Genomic DNA, 24,364 nt, shown 5'->3' with positions numbered 1-24,364 from the left:
TGTATTGGCAGTATTTGTTTTGCATGTATATGATAAATAAATAGACGAATCTGCCTTGCCACATAATGTTATATTTAGTGTAATATATCGTATCAACCGGCAGAGGGCGCACGTTCCCGAGTGAATCGTTCTTTATACCTCAGTGATCGCCCACTGCAGCTACCCATACTTGCGCCTTTCATCAAAGCACCCCTTTCCGCGCATTGTTTCGCGGATCAGCTGTGCATGGATCTAAAACCCCACCCGATTAGGAAGGGAAAGACGTGAAGCGAAGCAATAGGGACCGCAAGAAAATAAGAGGCTTTAAAAACAATTAACATTCTGTAAGGCGTAAAATCAAAACACCGCCCTTTATATTGCGATTCCTGAGGACTGAAACGGGCTACATCTTCGCATTCCTCTATTGGATCGCTGCCGCGGTGAAGACGTCCAGTCAGCTGATATTTTGCTACCCTAGCTCCTCTCTCAAGATGATAGCCCTTTTTAACAAGCTGTTGGACTGGTTTAAACAGTTATTTTGGAAGGAGGAGATGGAGTTGACACTGGTCGGTCTGCAGTATTCGGGGAAGACAACCTTCGTGAACGTAATAGCGGTAATTTCTCCGTTTACTCGCTCTGTCTGTGTCTGCACCGATTACGATGGGAATAGACCGTGGCACAAAGTAGCGGGTCCGGTGATTGAAACACCGCTCCTCCTGTTAATTGTTACAGTGTCGCAGCATTATTCGTAATCATGACCTTTTCGTCCTGGCTAGAAACAAATAGGCTATATGTGTGTGAATAATGTCTAGATGTAATTGTGAATAGGACGATATGCTATATTAATTGGCCTATATGATTTATTAAGACTGCATTACAACCTACGAGCATTACAACCTTGAAATGGTGCACTGTTATTTCATTGTACACCATATGTTACACATAACCTAGATAATTATGTGCAGTGTAAGATATTTTGGGTCTAAATCCGCCCAGGAATGTCCGAGCCAAGGTATTGGATTAGGATGCTGAGACTGCTTACATGTATGACAAGGAACTAGAAAAGGCCAAGACTAGGACCAGATATGACCAAGGCATAGGCCTACATTGGTTGTAGTACTTTTGCACACTGCAGGCTACACTAGGCCCTACAATATTGTATCTCTCTGACATACAAGCAGTAGGTCACAGTTGGGCTGTACATTCAATATTGGCCACTACTCTGACTGTATTCATTGTTTTGCCCATTCCTCATTTGCTACTACTTTGGCAACAACAACAGCCCTTCCACTTGCTCCATTGCAAAACTGTGTCAATCCTCTCACCAGGCAGTGTGTGATTGTAGTGATATCCTTGCAGTGTGGTATGTTGATGGGTGTATAATGGTTTGTACATTGTACAGGTATTTTTGTATGAACAGGAAATGATTAGCCTATCTTTATTAGAATTTGTGTTAATACTGTAGATGTGTGTGTGTGTTTGTTCACCAGTGCTGATGAGTATTCCCTCTGCGAACACACATAAAACCAGGCTGTGCAGAAGAAGGTAATCTGTGTATAAATTCACCCATTTACAGAGCACATCAATTAAACCTGGACCTCGCTTCCTTGCATCCACCTGCTCCAGCTGAGCCCAATTCCCCAGCCCCATCTTCGTCCCCTAGCCTCGCAAGCCGCCTGATCTCACGAGCTTACATGAATGTTCGCAGCACGGATATGCGGTAATCAGTCTGGTAATTACGAGGCTACCCGTCCCCAGGCCCTGACTCAGACCCTGCCCTTGCTCCCAGCCCAACCCCAGACCCTGCCTTTGCTCCTGCCCAACCTGAGCCCATCCCCAGCCTCAGCCAAACCCAGTCAATTACCCATCCCCAGCCTCAGCCCATTCCCCTGCCCCATTCACAGGTCCAGCCCATCCCCAGCCTCAGCCCATTCCCCAGCCCCATCACCATCCCCATTTTCTGCCCCATCCCCTTCCCCATCCTCAGCCCATTCCCCAGCCCCGTGCCCATCCCCAGGCCCACTTAATTCAGGGCTCTCAAACTCACTGTCCGGGACCATATCCATCTGGTTTCACAGACAGTCCAATACCCAAGTTCCTGATCCTTATGGTGTATCTGTTGAGCTGCCACAGGTGGCAGTGAGTGGGGTTGTGCTGTCATGTTGGAGGAGTGAGAATCAGAAGGCTGTTGGCTCGGCCCTGGCCCTGGCTCCCCACTGAGTGCTAGACAGGGACTTGGGAAGACTGTGACCTAGTGACTCATCCTTGTTTGTCAGATCCTCCCATCTGGCAGTTTGGTGTCTCGTCCGTCTCATATCAGTCCCAGTGAGCGGCAGTTAAGTGTCCTTTAACTTTTATTATACAACTGAAGGCCCAGAGTCTAACTCAGCCATGCTCTGAGCAGTATGCACAGGTTATGGGTGACTGCAGTATATGATCACTTAGTGGGGAAGTGTATTTTTAAAGGTGCAGTTTTCAAACTTTTTGGGATGACACTTTCAGATAGAGATGTAATGTATAGAGCAGAAATGGCGTTCTGTTCCATTTAATGCAGAGGGAATCATATATTCTAGACATTACATTTCTATGTCCAGGTTGTTGTGAAAGCATTGAAGCAAGATCCCACTCGTGCTAAGAAATCCAAGTACAGATCTGTAGGCTAGGCTATAGGCTATGTGTGTATGTAACAAGATGGCACCGACAGACATGGTCGCCATGCTCCTAGCCAACTTTGCAGTATTTTTTTTTTGTTGGTGTTATTTCTTACATTATTTGCGCAGAATCTTCTTGTATTATTACCTACAGCCAAAAAATAACTTTTCTATATTAGATCGGCGGTCACTCACCAGCATTTCAACCAGAAATGAGACTTTCCTGAATTGGATCCTTTGTTTGTACCCCTGAAGGAATTCAACTCATCCCAGGGGCTGCTCCAAGATGCCATTGACGGAGAAGAGGAATATGGAGTGGGCTTTTAGTCTGACTCAGGATGCGTACATACCATCCACTGCTGCTGAGTATATTACTCGTTAATGTTCATTCCCTGGAGAATAAAGTAGATGAGCTCAGGGTGAGGATCTCCTTCAGGCGAGACATCAGGGACATACTTTGTAACTTACTTTGTTTCACGGAATCATGGCTCTCTCCGGATATACTGTCCCTGTCCATACAGCCAGCTGGGTTCTCTGTACATCGCGTGGACAGGAAGAAAGAACTCTCTGGGGAAAAAGAAAGGTGGAGGTGTATATTTCATGATTAACTACTCATGGTGTGATTGCGGTAACGTACAGGAACTCAAGTCTATTTCTTCTCCCAATCTGGAATACCTCACCATCAAATGCCGACCGCATTACCTCCAGAGAGAATTCTCTTTGGTCATCGTCACGGCCATGTACAGTGAGGGGAAAAAAGTATTTGATCCCCTGCTGATTTTGTACGTTTGCCCACTGACAAAGAAATGATCAGTCTATAATTTTAATGGTAGGTTTATTTGAACAGTGAGAGACAGAATAACAACAGAATCCAGAAAAACGCATGTAAAAAATGTTATAAATTGATTTGCATTTTAATGAGGGAAAAAGTATTTGACCCCCTCTCAATCAGAAATATTTCTGGCTCCCAGGTCTCTTTTATACAGGTAATGAGCTGAGATTAGGAGCACACTCTTAAAGGGAGTGCTCCTAATCTCAGTTTGTTACCTGTATAAAAGACACCTGTCCACAGAAGCAATCAATCAATCAGATTCCAAACTCTCCACCATGGCCAAGACCAAAGAGCTCTCCAAGGATGTCAGTGACAAGATTGTAGACCTACACAAGGCTGGAATGGGCTACAAGACCATCACCATGCAGCTTGGTGAGAAGGTGACAACAGTTGGTGCGATTATTCGCAAATGGAAGAAACACAAAATAACTGTCAATCTCCCTCGGCCTGGGGCTCCATGCAAGATCTCACCTTGTGGAGTTGCAATGATCATGAGAACGGTGAGGAATCAGCCCAGAACTACACAGGAGAATCTTGTCAATGATCTCAAGGCAGCTGGGACCATAGTCACCAAGAAAACAATTGGTAACACACTACGCCGTGAAGGACTGAAATCCTGCAGCGCCCGCAAGGTCCCCCTGCTCAAGAAAGCACATATACATGCCCGTCTGAAGTTTGCCAATGAACATCTGAATGATTCAGAGGAGAACTGGGTGAAAGTGTTGTGGTCAGATGAGACCAAAATGGAGCTCTTTAGCATCAAGTCAACTCGCCGTGTTTGGAGGAGGAGGAATGCTGCCTATGACCCCAAGAACACCATCCCCACCGTCAAACATGGAGGTGGAAACATTATGCTTTGGGAGTGTTTTTCTGCGAAGGGGACAGGACAACTTCACCGCATCAAAGGGACGATGGACGGGGCTATGTACCGTCAAATCTTGGGTGAGAACCGCCTTCCCTCAGCCAGGGCATTGAAAATGGGTCGTGGGTGGGTATTCCAGCATGACAATGACCCAAAACACACGGCCAAGGCAACAAAGGAGTGGCTCAAGACGAAGCACATTAAGGTCCTGGAGTGGCCTAGCCAGTCTGCAGACCTTAATCCCATATAAAATCTGTGGAGGGAGCTGAAGGTTCGAGTTGCCAAACGTCAGCCTCGAAACCTTAATGACTTGGAGAAGATCTGCAAAGAGGAGTGGGACAAAATCCCTCCTGAGATGTGTGCAAACCTGGTGGCCAACTACAAGAAACGTCTGACCTCTGTGATTGCCAACAAGGGTTTTGCCACCAATTACTAAGTCATGTTTTGCAGAGGGGTCAAATACTTATTTCCCTCATTAAAATGCAAATCAATTCATAGCATTTTTGACATGCGTTTTTCTGGATTTTGTTATTGTTATTCTGTTTCTCACTGTTCAAATAAACCTACCATTAAAATTATAGACTGATAATTTCTTTGTCAGTGGGCAAACGTACAAAATCAGCAGGGGAACAAAAACTTTTTTCCCTCACTGTATATCCATTCTGCTCCTCCCCTCCTATAGGTAGAAACGTAATTAAAAAGGAAGTACCCGTGAAAGTACTGTTCATCGTTGGTCTGACCAATAAGAATCTATGCTTCTAGATTGTTTTGATCATGCGGACTGGGATATTTTCCGGGTTGCCTCCGAGAATAGCATTGATGTATACACTTCATGAGGAAGTGCATAGAAGATTTTGTGCCCACTGTGATGATTAGAATTTATCCAAACCGTGGATCGATGGCCCCATTCGTGCAAAACTTAAAGCGAGAACCACCACATTTAACCACGGCAAGGTGACTGGGAACATGGACGAGTACAAACAGTCCAGCTATGCCCTCTGTAAGGCAATCAAACAGGCAAAACGTCAGTACAGGGACAAAGTGGAGTCTCAATTCAACAGCTCAGACACGAGACGTATGTGGCATGGACTCCAGACAATCTCAGATTATAAAGGGAAAACCAGCCACGTCGTGGACACAGACGCCTTGCTCCAGGACAAGCTAAACACCTTCTTCGCCCACTTCGAGGAAAACACAGTGCCGCCGACGCGGGCCACCACCGCTCACAAGGATTGTGAGCTCTCGTTCTCCGTGGCCGACGTGAGTAAGACATTTAAGCGTGATATCCCTCGCAAGGCTGCCGACCCAGACAGCATCCCAAGCTGCGTCCTCAGAGCATGTGCAGTCCAGCTAGCTGGAGTGTTTATGGACATATACTATATCTCCCTATCCCTATATTTTCCCCACTTGCTTCAAGATGTCCACCATTGTTCCTGTACCCAAGAAAGCGTGGCCAATCACGTCTCCAACTCAATCATCAAGTTCACAGACAACACAACAGTGGTAGGCCTGATTACCAACAACGACGAGACAGCCTACATGGAGGAGTTGAGGGCCCTGGGAGAGTGGTGCCAGGAAAATAAATAACCTCTCCCTCAAAGTCAACAAAACAAAGGAGCTGATCGTAGACTTTGGGAGACAGCAGAGAGAGCACGCCCCCATCCACATCGACGGGGCCGCAGTGGAGAGGATGAAACGCTTACGGTTCCTCCGCGTGCACATCATTGACAACCTAAAATGGTCCATTCACACAGACCGTGTGGTGAAGAAGGCACTGAGACCCTCACAAACTTCTACAGATGTACCATTGAGAGCATCCTGTCGGGCTGTATCACCACCTGGTCCGGCAATTGCACCTTCCGCAACCGCAGGGCTCTCCAGAAGGTGGTGCTGTCAGCACAACGCAGTACCGGGGGCACACAACCTGCCCTCCAAGACATCTACAGCACCCGGTGTCACAGGAAGGCCAAGAAGATCATCAAGGACCTGAGCCACGGCCTGTTCACACCACTACCATCTAGAACGCGGAGACAGCTGGGACCGAAGAGATTGAAAAACAGCTTCTATCTCCAGGCCATCAGACTGTTAAATAGTCACCACTAGCTGGCCCCTGCCCAGTACCCTGCACTGAACTTAGTCACTTTTACTAGCTGGCTACCACCCGGTACTCTACCCTGCACCTTTAGAGACTGTTGCCTTATATACAGTACATAGTCATTGAACACTGGTCACTTTTTAATAATGTTTACATACTGTTTTACCCACTTCATATGTACAGTTGAAGTCGGAAGTTTACATACACTTAGGTTGGAGTCATTGAAACACGTTTTTCAACCACTCCACACATTTCTTGTTAACAAACTATAGTTTTGGCAAGTCGGTTAGGACATCTACTTTGTGCATGACACAAGTAATTTTTCCAACAATTGTTTACAGACAGATTATTTCACTTCTAATTCACTGTATCACAATTCCAGTGGGTCAGAAGTTTACATACAATAAGTTGACTGTGCCTTTAAACAGCTTGGAAAATTCCAGAAAATGATGTCATGGCGTTAGAAGCTTCTGATAGGCTAATTGACATCATTTGAGTCAATTGGAGGTGTACATGTGGATGTATTTCAAGGCCTACCTTCAAACTCAGTGCCTCTTTGCTTGACATCATGGGAAAATCAAAAGAAATCAGCCAAGACCTCAGAAAAAAATGTGTAGACCTGCACAAGTCTGGTTCAGCTGTCATACCGCTCAGGAAGGAGACGCGTTCTGTCTCCTAGAGATGAAGGTACTTTAGTGTGAAAAGTGCAAATCAATCCCAGAACAACAGCAAAGGACCTTGTGAAGATGCTGGAGGAAACAGGTACAAAAGTATCTATATCCACAGTAAGAAATAAAAGCTGAAATAAATCATTCTCTCTACTATTATTCTGACATTTCACATTCTTAAAATAAAGTGGTGATCCTAACTGACCTAAGACTGGGAATTTTTACTAGGATTAAATATCAGGGATTGTGAAAAACTGAGTTTAAATGTATTTGGCTAAGGTGTATGTAATCTTCCGACTTCAACTGAAATTCCTATATTGACATAACCTGAAAGGCCGCTCAGCAAGGAAGAAGCCACCGCTCCAAAACTGCCATAAAAAAGCCAAACTACGGTTTGCAACTGCACATGGGGACAAAGATCTTACTTTTTGGAGAAATGTCCTCTGGTTGTCATGAGCACTCTCTCTCCCTGGTAGCAACATTAATTGCATTCAATTATCTTCCACTCTGCTCACCTCCCTCTCTCTACTCAGCCTAACTAGCTCCACCTGCCCTGCTCTGCTCTTGTTACCTGGCCAGCTGCACTGCATTTCCCACTCACCATCCTCACCTTGCCTCACTCTGTTCTAATTACTCTGCCAGCTGAACTGCATTTCCCCACTACCTCTCCCAGTATATCAAGCCCTGGTTTTCAGCCAAGCCCTGTCAGATCGTCTTCAAACCCGGACCAGTAACCTGCCTGTCTGCGCTCTGACTCCTGTTTGTGATACCGATCCTTTCTTGACTGCCTCCTTGTTCTACTGCCCCGTCTATCCCAACCTGCCTTCTGGACCTCGACTACTCTCCGATCTTCAGCCCCTCCGGTAACTCGTTTCTGCCTTCTGTCTCTCACCACGATATTTGCCCAGCCCTGATCTGTACTTCTGCCTGCCATTCATATTGCTGTTGTGTGTGTGTGTTCCCCCAGGTCTCCGACCACCAGATGAGCGTGCCCAGACGTTTCACCACCCTCAGCCCGATACGCCGCTCCATCACTGGGGAACACACACACTAAGCACTTGGACTGGACACCCCCGGACATTTGGTGACCCCCGGAGCACAGGTACCCACAGGAGGACCCTGAAAGACCCCTGACACCCCTGGGACTCCTCTTCCCGCCTGTAACCTTGAATAAAGAACTCTGAATTTGAACTTGCGCTCTTGGGTCCTCTTCTGTTCGTGACAGAACGATCTGACCATCATGGACCCAGCGCACTCCCTGACCACGATGGAGGAAGAGCCAGAGAGGACTGCCCCACAGCGACTGGAACGCTCTGAGGGAGACATAAATCGGATGGCTGGCGACACGCTTCCCTTCTCCAGCTATTCAACCAGCAGCAACAACAGTTCCAACTGCAGCAACAACAGCTAGCCCAAGCCCTGCAACTACTCTCAAGCCCGGCTACTCCACCTGCACCCCCCTGGTCCTTTTGTTCCTGTACCACCGATACTCCTTCATCCCTCCGCTGGAGGTCCCAATGCTGCAGGCCCGGCAGTGCTGCCACCAGATCCCCACGCTCCTGAACCAAGGATTGGGAACCCGAACGCTTTTGATGGCAACCAGAAGCAAGTAAGACCATTCTTGAGCAGCTGCCGAATCCAGTTTGCACTACAGCCCAGGACTTTCTCAACAGAGGGAGCCAAGGTGGGGTATGTCATCACACATCTCACCGGTCGAGCTCGGTTGTGGGGAACGGCGGAATTCGACCGGCAAACCCCCAGCCTGTGCCTCCTTCAGTGCCTTTGAGGAGGAGATGTTAAAGGTCTTTGACCTAGGCTCGCCAACAGCCGAAGCGTCACAAGCTCTGCTCACCATCCGTCAGGGCAATCGGACAGTGGCAGACTTCTCCATTGACTTTCGTACCCTGGCCAGTCAAAGCTCGTTTAACCCAGAGGCACTGGTGCAAGCCTTCCTCCATAGCCTGGCGGACTATATCAAGGACGAGCTTGTTTCCCATGACCCGCCCTCAACGCTTGATGCCGCCATTGACCTTGCGGTTCGCATTGACCGCCGTATACAGACCCGGAGGAGGGAGAAGGGGCCGTCTCAGTCAACCCTGCCATCCGTACTCGGGTCGATACCGCTTCTGTCCAGCCCCTGCCTGTCAAGTCCCATAGCCAACTCAATCAGCCTGAGCCCATGGAGATTGGCCGTGCCTCTCTGACTCCCGAGGAGCGTCGGCGCCGTCTAAGCTCCAACCTTTGCCTCTACTGTGGTGGCGAGAATCACCGTGTCGCTACTTGTCCGGCAAAAGCCGCAGCTCACCAGGTGTAGGGGGAGATCCGGGTGAGCTCAACAAGCCTTCAGTCTCCCTCCATCCGAAAGACCCTGCTTCATCTCCGCCTTCAGCTTTCTGACAAGACTCATACATTGGCCGCCCTTGTGGATTCCGGAGCCGAAGCAAACATCATGGACCCTGAGCTTGCACAGCAACTGGGCGTGAACCATCATCAACTGACACAACCCATTCCTGCACGAGCCCTGGATGGGCATCATCTTGGCACTGTCACTCATATCTCCGCCCCTGTGACAATCCTGCTGTCAGGAAACCACCAGGAGTCCATCCAGTTTCACCTCCTACACTCACCTGGCCAACCACTCATTCTTGGATACCCGTGGCTCCGTCAGCACAACCCCCACATCGACTGGGAGACAGGAACAGTCCGTGAGTGGGGAAGGAGTTGTCACCAGACCTGTTTAAGGGGGCCACCCTGCCCGTTCACCGGGAAGGATCTAGCGCTACCTCCGACATATCCAATGTTCCGGCCTGTTACCACAGCCTGAAAGAGGTGTTCAACAAATCCAAGGCGACATCTCTACCCCCCACACAGACCCTATGACTGCGCGATTGATCTCCTGCCTGGCACAGCACCTCCCAAGGGTCGTCTGTATTCACTGTCAGCCCCCGGAAAGAAAGGCCATGGAGGACTACATTAATGACTCTCTTGCCTCCGGGATAATTAGACCGTCGTCTTCCCCGCAGGAGCGGGATTCTTCTTTGTCGGCAAGAAGGACGGTTCTCTTCGTCCATGCATAGATTACCGGGTCTGAACGACATCACGGTTAAGAATCGCTACCCACTGCCCTTACTTTCGTCTGCCTTCGAACTGCTGCAGGGAGCCACTGTATTCACTAAGCTGGACCTTCGCAATGCCTACCATCTGGTGCGGATGAGGGAGGAGACGAATGGAAGACAGCGTTCAACACACCAACCGGCCACTATGAATATCTCGTCATGCCCTTCGGCCTCACCAATGCCCCAGCAGTTTTTCAAGCCCTAGTGAATGATATCCTCAGGGACATGCTAAATACGTTCGTATTTGTGTACCTTGACGATATTTTAATATTCTCAAAGACTCTGTCAGAACACACGCACCACGTCCGGTTGGTCCTGCGCCGCCTGCTGGAGAACTCTCTTTTCGTGAAGGCAGAGAAGTGCGAGTTCCATGCCAAGACCGTTTCATTCCTGGGGTATGTGGTGACCGAGGGCAGCATTCAGATGGATCTCACGAAGGTGTCGGCTGTCACTTCCTGGCCAGTTCCTGAGTCTCGGAAGAAGTTGCAACAGTTCCTGGGCTTTGCCAACTTTTATAGGAGATTCATCAGAAACTATAGCACAGTGGCTGCACCCCCTCACGGGCGCTAACCAGCACTAAACAACCGTACCAATGGACATCAGCTGCTGATAAGGCCTTCAATATCCTCAAGACATGTTTCACTTCTGCTCCCATCCTCCAGATGCCAGATGCGCAAGGCAGTTTGTGGTGGAGGTAGATGCTTCGGACGTGGGAGTGGGTGCAGTGCTTTCTCAAAGAGCAGCTGAGGATGGCAAGATGCACCCCTGTGCCTTCTACTCCCGTCGGCTAACCCCTGCCGAATGCAACTACGACATTGGGAACCGCGAGCTGTTGGCTGTCAAGCTCGCCCTTGAAGAATGGCGGCACTGGTTAGAGGGGTCAAAGGAACCATTCGTAGTGTGGACAGACCACAAGAACCTGGAGTATATCCAAACAGCCAGGAGGCTGAACTCCCGTCAACAGCGGTGGTCTCTGTTCTTTACTGCGCTTCAATTTCACGCTCTCCTACCGCCGGGATCTCGCAACATCAAACCTGATGCTCTTTCCCCGGATGTTTCAGAAGGACGAGACCACCGCCATGACAGCTCCCATTCTTCCCAGCCACTTGGTCGTGCGGCCCTCACCTGGGAGATCGAGAAGCAGGTCATGGAGGCTCTTCGGGACCAGCCAGGTCCAAGCACCAGCGCCCCCAACCGTCTGTTTGTTCCAGCAAATCTCAGGTCACCTGTGATTCAGTGGGGGCACGAATCCCGTCTGGCCTGTCATCCCGGCATCACTCGCACCCTTCATCTGGTCCGCCAGCGGTTCTGGTGGCGGGGGATGAGACGGGATGTCCGAGAATTCATCCGAGCTTGTCCCACTTGTAACCCGAAACAAGACTCCCAACCAGCCTCCTGCTGGGTTGCTGCAACCCCTACTCATACCCAAGAGGCCCTGGTCCCACGTTTCACTGGACTTTGTTACGGGCCTTCCGCCCTCTGACGGACACACAGTCATCCTTACCATTGTTGACCGCTTTAGTAAGATGACCCACTTCGTGCCCCTTCCCAAACTACCCTCTGCTAAAGAGACCTCCCAGGTGGTCCTGGAACATGTGTTTCGTATCCATGGCCTACCCCAGGATATAGTGTCAGACCGGGGCCCGCAATTCTCAGCAACCTTTTGGAAGGAGTTCTGTCATCTCCTTGGGGCCACCGCCAGCCTATCGTCTGGATTCCACCCGCAGTCAAACGGCCAGACTGAACGCATGAACCAGGAGCTGGAGAAGGCACTGAGGTGTGTGGCTTCCCAAAATCCCGGGCCTGGGCTCAACACCTGCTCTGGGTGGAATATGCCCATAATTCACTCACCAGTTCCTCCACCGGGCTCTCCCCCTTTCAGTGTGTCTACGGGTATCAACCTCCACTGTTTGCCAGCCAGGAGGCGGATGCCACCTGTCCGTCTGCTCTTGCGTATGCCCGCCGCTGCCGCCGCACTTGGGCCCAGGCTCGCACTGTGCTCCTGAAGTCTGGAACCAGCTACGCCGTCGGTGCCAACCGACGGAGGACCCCAGCACCTACTTACCGGGTTGGTCAGAAGGTCTGGCTGTCTGCCCGGATCTGCCGCTGCGGGTTGTATCACGAAAGCTGGCCCCTCGCTTCATTGGTCCTTTTCCTGTGCAGAAAGTCATCAGTCCAACGGCGGTCCGACTTCAGTTGCCCGCTTCCATGCGGGTCCACCCCACCTTCCACGTCTCCAAGGTCAAGCCGGTCCATGAAAGTCCCCTGGTCCCTGCAGCTCCGGCGCCACCTCCTCCGCGCCTCGTAGATGGCGGTCCTGTCTTCACCGTCCGGCGGCTGCTCCGCCTAGGCGAAGGGGTAGGGGTCTCCAGTACCTCGTTGATTGGGAGGGATATGGTCCAGAGGAGAGGACCTGGATCCCGGCCAGGAGGATAGTGGACCGGACCCTTATCACTGACTTCCACCGACTACATCCTGATCAGCCTGCAATCCGTAGGGGGCCGTCCAAGAGGGGTTCCTAGCCGTCCGGCCCGCCCTGCTCCTGTCTCAGTGCCTGTCCTGTCTCCCGACCGTGACCCTCCAGCTCCTTCTGAGGATGAGGAGATTCACTCGGACCGCTCGGAGGAGTTCTGACCCGCCGCCTGCTCCCTCCACCCTCCCGGCATGATGTTGTTCTTGGGACTTCTGGGGCCGTCCCTTGGAGGGGGGGTCCTGTCATGAGCACTCTCTCTCCCTGGTAGCAACATTAATTGCATTCAATTATCTTCCACTCTGCTCACCTCCCTCTCTCTACTCAGCCTAACTAGCTCCACCTGCCCTGCTCTGCTCTTGTTACCTGGCCAGCTGCACTGCATTTCCCACTCACCATCCTCACCTTGCCTCACTCTGTTCTAATTACTCTGCCAGCTGAACTGCATTTCCCACTACCTCTCCCAGTATATCAAGCCCTGGTTTTCAGCCAAGCCCTGTCAGATCGTCTTCAAACCCGGACCAGTAACCTGCCTGTCTGCGCTCTGACTCCTGTTTGTGATACCGATCCTTTCTTGACTGCCTCCTTGTTCTACTGCCCCGTCTATCCCAACCTGCCTTCTGGACCTCGACTACTCTCCGATCTTCAGCCCCTCCGGTAACTCGTTTCTGCCTTCTGTCTCTCACCACGATATTTGCCCAGCCCTGATCTGTACTTCTGCCTGCCATTCATATTGCTGTGGTGTGTGTGTGTTCCCCAGGTCTCCGACCACCAGATGAGCGTGCCCAGACGTTTCACCACCCTCAGCCCGATACGCCGCTCCATCACTGGGGGAACACACACACTAAGCACTTGGACTGGACACCCCCGGACATTTGGTGACCCCGGAGCACAGGTACCCACAGGAGGACCCTGAAAGACCCCTGACACCCCTGGGACTCCTCTTCCCGCCTGTAACCTTGAATAAAGAACTCTGAATTTGAACTTGCGCTCTTGGGTCCTCTTCTGTTCGTGACACTGGTCTGATGAAACAAAAATAGAACTGTTTGGCCATAATGACCATCGTTATGTTTGGAGGAAAAAGGGGGTCGGCTTGCAATGCCGAAGAACACCATCCCAACCGTGAAGCACGGGGGTGGCAGCATCATGTTGTGGGGGTGCTTTGCTGCAGGAGGGACTGGTGCACTTCATAAAATAGATGGCATCATGAGGAAGGAAAATTATGTGGATATATTGAAGCAACATCTCAAGACATCTGTCAGGAAGTTAAAGCTTGGTCGCAAATGGGTCTTCCAAATGGACAATGACCCCAAGCATACTTCCAAAGTTGTGGCAAAATGGCTTAAGGACAACAAAGTCAAGGTATTGGAGTGGCCATCACAAAGCCCTGACCTCAATCCTATAGAAAATGTGTGGGCAGAACTGAAAAGGTGTGTGCGAGCAAGGAGGCCTACAAACCTGACTCAGTTACACCAGCTCTGTCAGGAGGAATGACCCAAGATTCACCCAACTTATTGTGGGAAGCTTGTGGAAGGCTACCCGAAAAGGTTTGACCCAAGTTAAACAATTTAAAGGCAATGCTACCTAATTCTAATTGAGTGTATGTAAACTTCTGACCCACTGGGAATGTGATGAAATAAATAAAAGCTGAAATAAATAATTCTGTCTACTATTATTCTGACATTTCACATTCTTCAAATAAAGTGGTGATCCTAACTGACCTAAGACAGGGAATTTTTACTACGATTACATTTCAGGAATTGTGAAAAACTGAGTTTAAATGTATTTGGCTAAACTGTATGTAAACTTCGTACTTCAACTGTGTATATACTGTATTCTAGTCTAGGCTCATCCTATTTATCTACTGCTGTACACACCTTTTCTATTCATATACTGTCCATAATGTCTATACACACCATCGTATACAATAATATTTATTCCGGACTCTGACATTGTGCGTTCTGAAATTTCTTAATTCCTTTATTTTTATTTTTGGGGATTTGTGTGTATTTTTAGGTATTACTGCACTGTTGGAGCTAGAAAAATAAGTATTTCGCTGCACCTGCGATAACATCTACTAAATATGTGTACGTGACCAATCAAATTTGATTTATGTACAAATATGTTTTCATATCAGATGGGATAGATGAGGTGTGATACCCCCCATATAGCAGACTGGGACCAACCGAGCTGAACGCAATCTATTATAGCTAGGGCCCTGAGTCTTTCCTTACCATGTGACCTGACCAGGACAACCTCATGGCCCTATTCCTTTTCTGGTCAGGTCATGCAGTCAGGAAAAGCTCCGGGCCCCAATTATATCATAATCTCCAGACAGGGGGTGTTATGCATTATGCTTAAATGGCATCTGACTTAACAATGAGTTCCATGTGACGTTGATACAATGCTGTGAGGTCTTGTGAGGACAATGGCCCTCGACAGTGTTCTCCTGGGATACTCTGGCATCCGCTGAGATCCTCTGAGATACTCTGGGATCCTCTGAGATACTCTGGGATCCTCTGAGATACTCTGGGATCCTCGCCGATATTTAGGTCCGATGTTGTTCAGTGTTTATGAAGGAGTAACAAAGGCCTCACTTATTTCCTCCCAAGTTGATATGGGGTCACTCCGTGATCAAAACAATAGGCTGGCTGTAGGCAAATCCTGTTGACCTTTTACATAGGCTCCCTGTTTGGACTTTATATATCCAGGAATGTTTGCCCTTTGAATAGAAAGTGATTTCTGTAGTTTTGCTATCATTTCATTTGGACTGTTATGGAAGTTTTCATCCTAATCTAGGGATTTTGGTCAAAATCACAGTTTTGATTGATTCCATGTGAACTTTGAGCTCACAATCTTTGCATTAGGAAATATGCATCTTTTGTATTAGGAAATACACAACAGATAAAGCTTACCACATTGCGTCCGTTGATCCCAATTATTGATCTCAATTGATCATCAGGCTATTTCTTATTGTAAATACACAAACGGGCTACACACAGTTCAGATAGGCCTACACATAAGTGTATGAACCCCCTACCTGCCTCTGAAAGTCTGTGAGAGACTTATTCCCTTGGCTTAACAGGTCTTTGGTATTAATGTGTCAGTGTGTCTGGCTGAAATATAGTTCCAGGTGCATTAGTCTTGTCTGAAACACCTCTACAGTAGGATCAGGGCAACACATCGGCCCAGGAGGAAGGAAATGACACTAGGCTCAGGCCCTATAGCGTGAAAGTGTAATATTGCTGTCAAGTAGAGATATGGCCTCGTGCTGTGTGCCCTAGCAGTATCCTACTTTTACTTAGTATACTTCGAGAGAACTGACTTTAAAAACAAAGTCCTTCAGGTGATGGTGTGGAACAAGCTGTTTTGTAATGATGGCACAAGGACAACCGCAGCGGAGGCTCTTCAAGTTGGTGATTTAATAGGAAGCAGAGGGAATGGCTGCACGTAATGCTCTCAACTTGAAAAGGTCGTCAGAGAGCGTACAGTAGCAGCATTCCGACAGTACAAGATTAAAGCTTTCTTCTTGAGTTAACCTACAAGCGCCTCAAATGGAGTCTTTCATAATGCATTTTACTCATCATATTTTCACTATTTGCTTTATATTTGTAAACTGATTTAGACTTGGAGATTAAAATGACACTACCATTTCATATATTTAATCATTTCCACCTAAACTAATGTGGCATTTTTTCCTGAAAGTTGTTTACTGTCTAGTCAGACTAGTCAGAAATGTCAGCTCCGGGGTGAAGTTTCCCCTGGGTGCAGATCAAGCATCCACCTTCCTTCCCCAATCCTAACCTTAAAAAGGGGCAATCTGCAATTGCTACATCCATTTTTGGACTTATAAGAATATAACTTATAAATGCCTCATGAGCTTAGTTCAACTGTCTTACCCTAGCATAACCCCAAATATAAGCTTGTTTTACCTTTGTTTGTAAACAAAGTAAATGTAAACAAACACTATATAGCCTCAAAACATGGTTAAAACTATAATTTTGATATCATGGATAGTCAGTCCTTGCACCCATAGCTCTGTCTATGAATTTGAGAGTAGTTACATTTCTCCAGCCCCATCCCTCAGCTTTTTATCGAAAGGGGCGGGGAGTCTCTTTGTTATTGTTTCAACTGCTGGTTGCCTCTTTAACCATAATTGGGGGAAATGCAAAACTGACCTAAGATCAGCGTCTAGGATCAACTTCACCCTGTTCCGAAATGTCCCAACAGCCCTGTGATCCAGTCTGACACAGTAACACCTAGCATGATACCCCTACCAGGAATTTGACCCAATGTTTCAGTGTGGAACCTTTCTGCTATTTCAGTGAGCTCTAGTCAGCTTACTCTCATAACGGTAGTCTGAAACAACTCAATATTAATCTGGATTCTTGATGAATATAACTTCTGAAAGCCTCATAAGATTAGTTCAACTGTCGTACCCCATCACAATTCAAATGTACGCTTATTTTTACTCTTGTTTGTAAACTGTAGAGCCTCAAAACATGTTTAAAACTATAACTTTGATCTCATGCATGGCCAGTCCTTGCATCCATTGCTCTGTCTATGAATTTGAAAGTGGTTACATTTCTTCAGCACCATCCCTCAGCTGTTTACCAAATAAGTGGCGTATTGACTGCTTTGTTATTGCTTGCTTGAACTGCAGATTGCCCCTTTTTAAAGAAAAACCTATTGACAGTCATTGGTATCACTACCTCATTTGATAATGTTAGCTTCCCTTTATTATAATATAGAAAGTTAGGCCTACTTCAGTGTACCAAAGGTGGTTAGATAACTAATTGATCCTGCTTTATGAAATATGCTACCACCTTGCTTTCAGTTGAGAAACAAAGTACATAGTCCTATCCACCATATATTGAGACCTGAGTGGGTACGGTACAGGAACCCTATTTACTATTCTTCATGCACACCTCCCAGGATGTATCTTATGACGTAGCCTGGTGAGTGTGATGAAAATGCTGCTGGTTGTTGGGATCAGGTGACTTGTAGTCATGTTTCTGAATTACGCATCATCATCAATGACTCATTATTATGATTGTGTTTGTTTGTTACTCTGCTGAACAGTACTGCGTGTCTAACTATCGCTCTGTCTCTCTCTCTGTCTGTCTTCTCTTTCTCCCCCCTCTCTCTTTCTCTCCCCCCCCTCTCTCTTTCTCCCCCCTCTCTCTTTCTCTCCCCCTCTCTCTTTCTCCCCCCTCTCTCTTTCTCCCCCTCTCTCTCGCTCTCGCCCTCCAGTCAGGGCAGTTCAGTGAGGACATGATTCCTACAGTGGGCTTCAACATGAGGAAAATCACCAAGGGCAATGTCACCATTAAGGTCAGAGCATCAGACCTGATGATGAGTACACAAGCAATGTTTTGGTGATGAGCTGGACTTATCCTTGGTATTCATGCTGATAGTATGTATACATGTTAGGTTAAGTGAGACTGAGAGCGAGTCCATGTGTGTGTTTGTACGCTCACATTCAATTGTTTTCCAGCTGTGGGATATTGGGGGTCAGCCTCGATTCCGGAGCATGTGGGAGAGATACTGCCGAGGAGTCAGTGCCATTGTGTGAGTACACACACACACACACACACACACACACACACACACACACACACACACACACACACACCATCAGCCATTTAAGAGTAAGATCCATGTGCCCTTTGTACCTTTCACATGCTCATGCAGTCATATGTAATGCTGAATCTCTCTCTCTCTCTCTCTCTCTCTCTCTCTCTCTCTCTCTCTCTCTCTCTCTCTCTCTCTCTCTCTCTCTCTCTCTCTCTCTCTTCTCTTCTCTCTCTCTCTCTCTCTCTCTCTCTCTCTCTCTCTCTCTCTCTCTCTCTCTCTCTCTCTCTCTCTCTCTCTCTCTCTCTCTCTCTCTCTCTCTCTCTCTCTCTCTCTCTCTCTCAGTTACATGGTTGATGCTGCAGACCCAGAGAAGATTGAGGCCTCAAAGAATGAACTACACAACCTCCTAGACAAACCTCAGCTACAGGGAATCCCAGTGAGTACAGCCTCTTACAAAACTATGACGTTGGTATCGGTGTGGTGAGTGTTGATGTTACTGAAAAGGTCAATATGAGTGTAGGCATTGGGTAGCAGAGGCTCACCTTGACCTGAGCTGTAGACTTGGCGTGTGGCAGCTGTCACAACACACACTCACACTCTCTTTCCGCTCTCGCTCCACTCTCTCTCCACTCCTCTCCTCTCCACTCTCTCTCCACTCCTTTCCTCTCTTCTCATCTCATCTCTCCTCTCTGCAGCCCAGACATGAATGTCTGAGTGATGACCAGAGAGGAGTGAGCCTGATTTATCGAACCAAAGGGAGGGATTGCGGGAAGGAGGAAGGGAGAGAAAGACAAATAGAAAAGGGTCAGGAAGAGAAGGGAGGGAAAGTTTGATGGTAAGACAAACATAAGTAGAGAAGGAGTAAGGAAGTAGAGGGGCGGGGTAGGAGAGGTAGAGAAAGAGTAGAGGTTTAAGAGAGACAGGGGAGAGAGACAAATGGACAGAGAAAACTATTGGGTGGTGGTTGAGCATTGCAGATTTACTAGCATCTCCAAGGCTAGTGCCGTAGCATTGCAGGAGGGATTGAGGGAGGCATGGAGGGTGGGGAAGGACAAAGGGAGGGGAGTGTGTGTCTCTGTCTGGCTCCAGACGTGTATTGCCTGGGAGGGAAGACCATTAGCAGGCCTGGGCAGTGCAGTGAGATCCAGACAGGATGGCAAATGATTTTCAGAGTATCGTTAGTATCGTGTCATCTTTAAGTCTTTAAACACATCACTGCTCTCATAGACATGATGGTAGGGACCTAACACACAGGGATGGATGACAGGAGTCACATCACACATCATACGCTATCACACATGCTGCCGACCAGTGTGAGGACATGTTTATTTAAAGCCATGTGGAGTGTGGCTGTCAGCCATTTTAAATGAGAGAGGGAAGATGGATAACATTGTTCTGACACTAGCTAGCCATTCCCCCACTCACATCAATTCTCATTAGCTGCCTTTCTTTCTCCACTCTAGCAGATATTGGCTTCCAACGGTCATTTGGAATTAGCTCTAGTTACTGTGTTACAGCGTTAGCCTGGGTAATGGAGTTCACAGCCCTAAGTGAACTACACAGCCCTAAGTGAACTACACAGCCCTAAGTGAACTACACAGCCCTAAGTGAACTACACAGCCCTAAGTGAACTACACAGCCCTAAGTGAACTACACAGCCCTAGGTGAACTGCACAGCCCTAAGTGAACTACACAGCCCTAAATGAACTACACAGCCCTAAATGAACTACACAGCCCTAAGTGAACCACACAGCCCTAAATGAATTACACAGCTCTAAATGAATTACACAGCCCTAAATGAACTACACAGCCCTAAATGAACTACACAGCCCTAAGTGAACTACACAGCCCTAAATGAACTACACAGCCCTAAGTGAACTACACAGCCCTAAGTGAACTACACAGCCATAAATGAACTACACAGCCCTAAGTGAACTACACAGCCCTAAGTGAACTACACAGCTCTAGTAACAGTACTACAAAGCCTGTGGAATCTATAGTTACGTGGAATTTGGTTTGCAGGAGAAAAGCAGGTGCATTGGCAAAGACAGCAATACTCATGTCATTTCCGTTGACTCTTTCAGGTACTGGTTTTGGGGAACAAAAGAGATATTCTGGGTGCCTTGGATGAGAAGGAGCTGATTGAAAGGATGTGAGTAGGGGAGCTCTGCCGTTTAGTAGGTGATGCAAATCATGCTGTGTGTGTGTGTCTGTCTGTGTGTGTGTCTGTGTGTCTGTCTGTGTCTGTGTGTGTGTGTGTCTGTCTGTTTGTATCTATGTGTGTGTGTGTGTGTGTGTGTGTGTGTGTGTGTGTGTGTGTCTGTCTGTTTGTATCTATGTGTGTCTGTGTCTGTGTCTGTGTGTGTGTCTGTGTCTGTGTGTGTGTGTGTGTGTGTGTGTGTGTGTGTGTGTGTGTGTCTGTCTGTCTGTCTGTTTGTATCTATGTGTGTGTGTGTGTGTGTGTGTGTGTGTGTGTGTGTCTGTCTGTTTGTATCAATGTGTCTGTGTCTGTCTATGTGTGTGGGTAATTTAAGTTTTCCTCTCTTTAACATTGCCCTCACACAGGAACCTGTCAGCCATCCAGGACAGAGAGATCTGCTGTTACTCAATCTCCTGCAAGGAAAAAGACAACATCGGTAAGAAAACAAATGGTTCAATTATTCAGAGGGGTTGGCTTAAATACGGAAGACACATTTTGGTTAAATGCATTCAGTTGTACAAATGACTAGGAATCCCCATTTCCCTTTTAATGTTATGTAAATACATAATAATGGCCTGATAACTATACCTTTATACTTTTTGTTTCTTTGGAGTAATTGAAACAAGCAAAACAATTGTGTTTGTATCTTCTGGCAGATATCACACTACAGTGGCTGATCCAGCATTCCAGAACCAGGAGGACAACTACATGAGGGCTGAACTTACTGGACGACTCCCTCTCTCCTTCCTCTCCCCTCCAGGACCACTACTCTAAGACCAACCGTACCCCTCCTTCTCTCCTCTCCTCCTCCGCTCCTCCCTTCTCTCATCACCCTGGTTCCATTTCTAGTCCCTTCGTTTCACTCCTACACTCTTGGTGTTCACAGATCTGAGACGATTGGATAGGTGTGAGCAATATGGCAGTATATGGAGACATCACCACAATGCTTCTAAATATCCAATCTTCTCAGATCTGTGAATATGGAATGGATAGAGGCTAAGAGAAGGGGCTGTTCTCTCATCCTCAGCTCTCCTTCCTTTTTAGCTATCTGAGATCCCTACATTTTACTCTTTAAAAACAGCCCCCCACCCTACCTGATTCCGTTCTTATGATTTGCACTGTTTGAATTATTTTGTATGCATTTTTTACACCATGTACTTCAGACTGGATCAAGTTGACTCTTGACAGTCACCCGCTGAGTAGTTATTGTTTTCATTGACTGTTGCAGATTTGTTTATTTTGTTTTTTTATATATTATACTTGTACAGTGTGGGTCTGATTGGATGAGGTTTTGGTCAATGAGATAATCTATTTTCACTTGCTCAAATGAATCATGTTCGCCTGTCATTCAAAGTTCAAACTACTCACACAGACGCTCACTCATTCTGTCTACTAACCTGTAGCTTCACAGCTGTTCCCATAGCAACATGGTGGCCATTTTGTCTCTTAACCTGATCAGGTGATCAGCTCTGACCAATTATTTGTTGAGATTTATTGAACGCAGTCATTTCTCCTTTCTCTTGCATGTTTTACCTAACTGAAAGGAAATGCATACCACCTCAATATGAAGGATACATACGTTTAATACATAAGTCAGATCACAAGTTAGCAAAACATATATATATATATATATATATATATATATATATATATATGACATCACAGGAAATTGTTCCATATTGATGCAACAGAAATCAATAAAGTTTCATACAGGTTCAATATCCTTGACAATAAGTATAACAATGTGATGGTCTTAAACAAACATATTCACCTTTAGTGCTGCTTGTCAAACATATGTCACGTCACAGTCAAAGTCTGTTCCAATTCCAAATGGAAAACAATGTAATATAAGATTGATATCTTGTTATTTCGGGTAGATTTGGACCCTGCTTTGAGTTGTAGATATTCTCATCAATATCAGTTTAAACTATAATTGCAACATTTTACTTGAACCCTCCTTTAAAAGTCCTATGTGACAGTGTCATAACAATGACAGAAGTTATGTCAAACAGTCATGTTTGCTTATGGCAACTGATTAGTTGGAGAGATCAAGTAAAGTGTAACCATTGCAACCTTGGGAGTTTCTCAGACACTTTAGCTAGCTATTCCTAATGTTATTTAACAATATTTGAATTGGCTATTCCTATGTCACCTCACATTAGCATGCATTGACATTCACACGCTTTTCCGTCTGACTTACTAAAACACATGTCCATGAATTTTTATGAATGCTATAGTATTTGCCATCTCATATAACATGTTTATAAGGCCATATTTATTTTGTCTTTTAGTGTTAGGGTTTCTTTAGTTTTTTATGTCTTAACTTTGAACATAACCACCAAAAAGATGCAATACTACAATTCAATACTAAAATCATCTGTATGTTTTTTTAAGCACAGAGATGACGTAAAGCACACAATAACCAACTCGTATATTTTGTTTCCAGCGGGTTTTGTCTGATAATTCACTCCCTGAATATGAATCAAGCCATTGCCTCCACTAACAGTTCCTCCCTGTTGGATCTGGAGATTTCAGCTCAGCCTTTAGTTTAGTGCCATGTAGCTATAGGGTGCATACTAGTAGTCTACTTTTGCTTCCCCACATTTTCTCCTTTCCTTCATTCACACAGATATGAAAGGACTAGACTGGTGAAAAGAGGCATCCATCCACCATATTGCTTTCACACATCCTGTCTGTTCAGATCAGTTCAGGTAAAGGAGATGAGTTGAGCAGAGGAAGTCCCTTCAGAGTACAGAGATGTATCCGTAGTCCCATCCTTCACTTTAACACCACTCCATAGGCTTAATAACTGTTTAAGGTTGCTATTTGTTATTTTAAGTTGGACGTTTGTACCTGACAGAATGTACAATGAGTGAATTGGCTTGTTAACACAAAGTAAAAATGGTCTTGTCTCTAAAGTGAAGTGAAAGGTGTAATTTGTTCCACAATGCACATGCCATGCTACCCTGCCGCTACAGTAACTGACAGTGATGTGTTTCAGTGTTATTGATTGACAGTAAAGGACCTCTTCGTCTTAATTCCTCTGCCTGAAAACAGGAGTCTCTTGCCTTACGCTGGACAGGCCTGGTTGCGTTGGGTTTTATGTGTGTGGGTTCAGAGTAGTCTGGGTGCCAGTCTGTTTCTGCTCTATTGCCAATGCCTTATGGAATTGTCATGCAATGTTTAGATTGAAACATGGCGTTGGCAAAAGCACAAACCGATCTGGGACCAGGTTCAGAGTCAGTGAAACAGAGAGAACTCATATCATTACTGTCTGCTGGAATGATCTCAGCCTTTATTTTCTCTTTTTATGTTTTTGTTTTTTGTTGTTTCAGTTTAATGTTTATAATACACCAGATTTTTGGGAGAATATACACAATCCTGATTAATAGGAATCAGTACATAGAAACAGAACTCTATGTACTAAGTGTTTTTAATACTTTCAGATGGGATCTTGTACATAGTAACTTTAAACCAATGATGAATATGATAATTATTTTAATACAAAACTACACACACTTTTCTTACAGCAGCTGTCTGCAGCCATAACAATCTGTTATGATAGCCATGATGTTATCATTGTAGCAGTGGTATGAATTCATTATGATAAAGTATGAAAGTGAGGGAAAAAAGTATTTGATCCCCTGCTGATTTTGTACGTTTGCCCACTGACAAAGAAATGATGAGCCTATAATTTTAATTGTAGGTTTATTTGAACTGTGAGAGACAGAATAACAACAAAAAAATCCAGAAAAACGCATGTCAAAAATGTTATAAATTGATTTGCATTTTAATGAGGGAAATAAGTATTTGACCCCCTCTCAATCAGAAAGATTTCTGGCTCCCAGGTGTCCTTTATACAGGTACCGAGCTGAGATTAGGAGCACACTCTTAAAGGGAGTGCTCCTAATCTC

General features: G+C 46.5%; 1 protein-coding gene across 1 annotated transcript; it reads left to right on the top strand.

Moving 5' to 3' along the window:
- The first annotated feature begins 154 nt into the window (after window positions 1–154).
- LOC121575412 (ADP-ribosylation factor-like protein 8A) lies at window positions 155–23,373 on the top strand. The gene is made up of 7 exons (XM_041888504.2): window positions 155–593; window positions 17,927–18,007; window positions 18,171–18,244; window positions 18,593–18,686; window positions 20,335–20,402; window positions 20,816–20,886; window positions 21,107–23,373. The coding sequence occupies exons 1-7, from the start codon at window positions 471–473 to the stop codon at window positions 21,160–21,162; spliced, it is 567 nt and encodes a 188-aa protein (XP_041744438.1). The 5' UTR covers window positions 155–470; the 3' UTR covers window positions 21,163–23,373.
- Window positions 23,374–24,364: the final 991 nt, after the last annotated feature.

This window comes from Coregonus clupeaformis, chromosome 10 (assembly GCF_020615455.1).
Source record: "Coregonus clupeaformis isolate EN_2021a chromosome 10, ASM2061545v1, whole genome shotgun sequence".
Classification (NCBI taxonomy): Eukaryota; Metazoa; Chordata; class Actinopteri; order Salmoniformes; family Salmonidae; genus Coregonus; species Coregonus clupeaformis.
The sequence above is the reverse complement of the archived record's forward strand: the minus strand, read 5'-3'. Positions and strand labels throughout refer to the sequence as shown.

Bases quoted from the DNA above. Each gene is read 5' to 3' on its own strand.
- LOC121575412 (XM_041888504.2), top strand. From the start codon at position 471: ATGATAGCCCTTTTTAACAAGCTGTTGGACTGGTTTAAACAGTTATTT. The intron at 18,008-18,170 runs GTCAGAGCATCA...ATTGTTTTCCAG, and splicing joins AGGGCAATGTCACCATTAAG to CTGTGGGATATTGGGGGTCA. The intron at 20,887-21,106 runs GTAAGAAAACAA...ATCTTCTGGCAG, and splicing joins CAAGGAAAAAGACAACATCG to ATATCACACTACAGTGGCTG.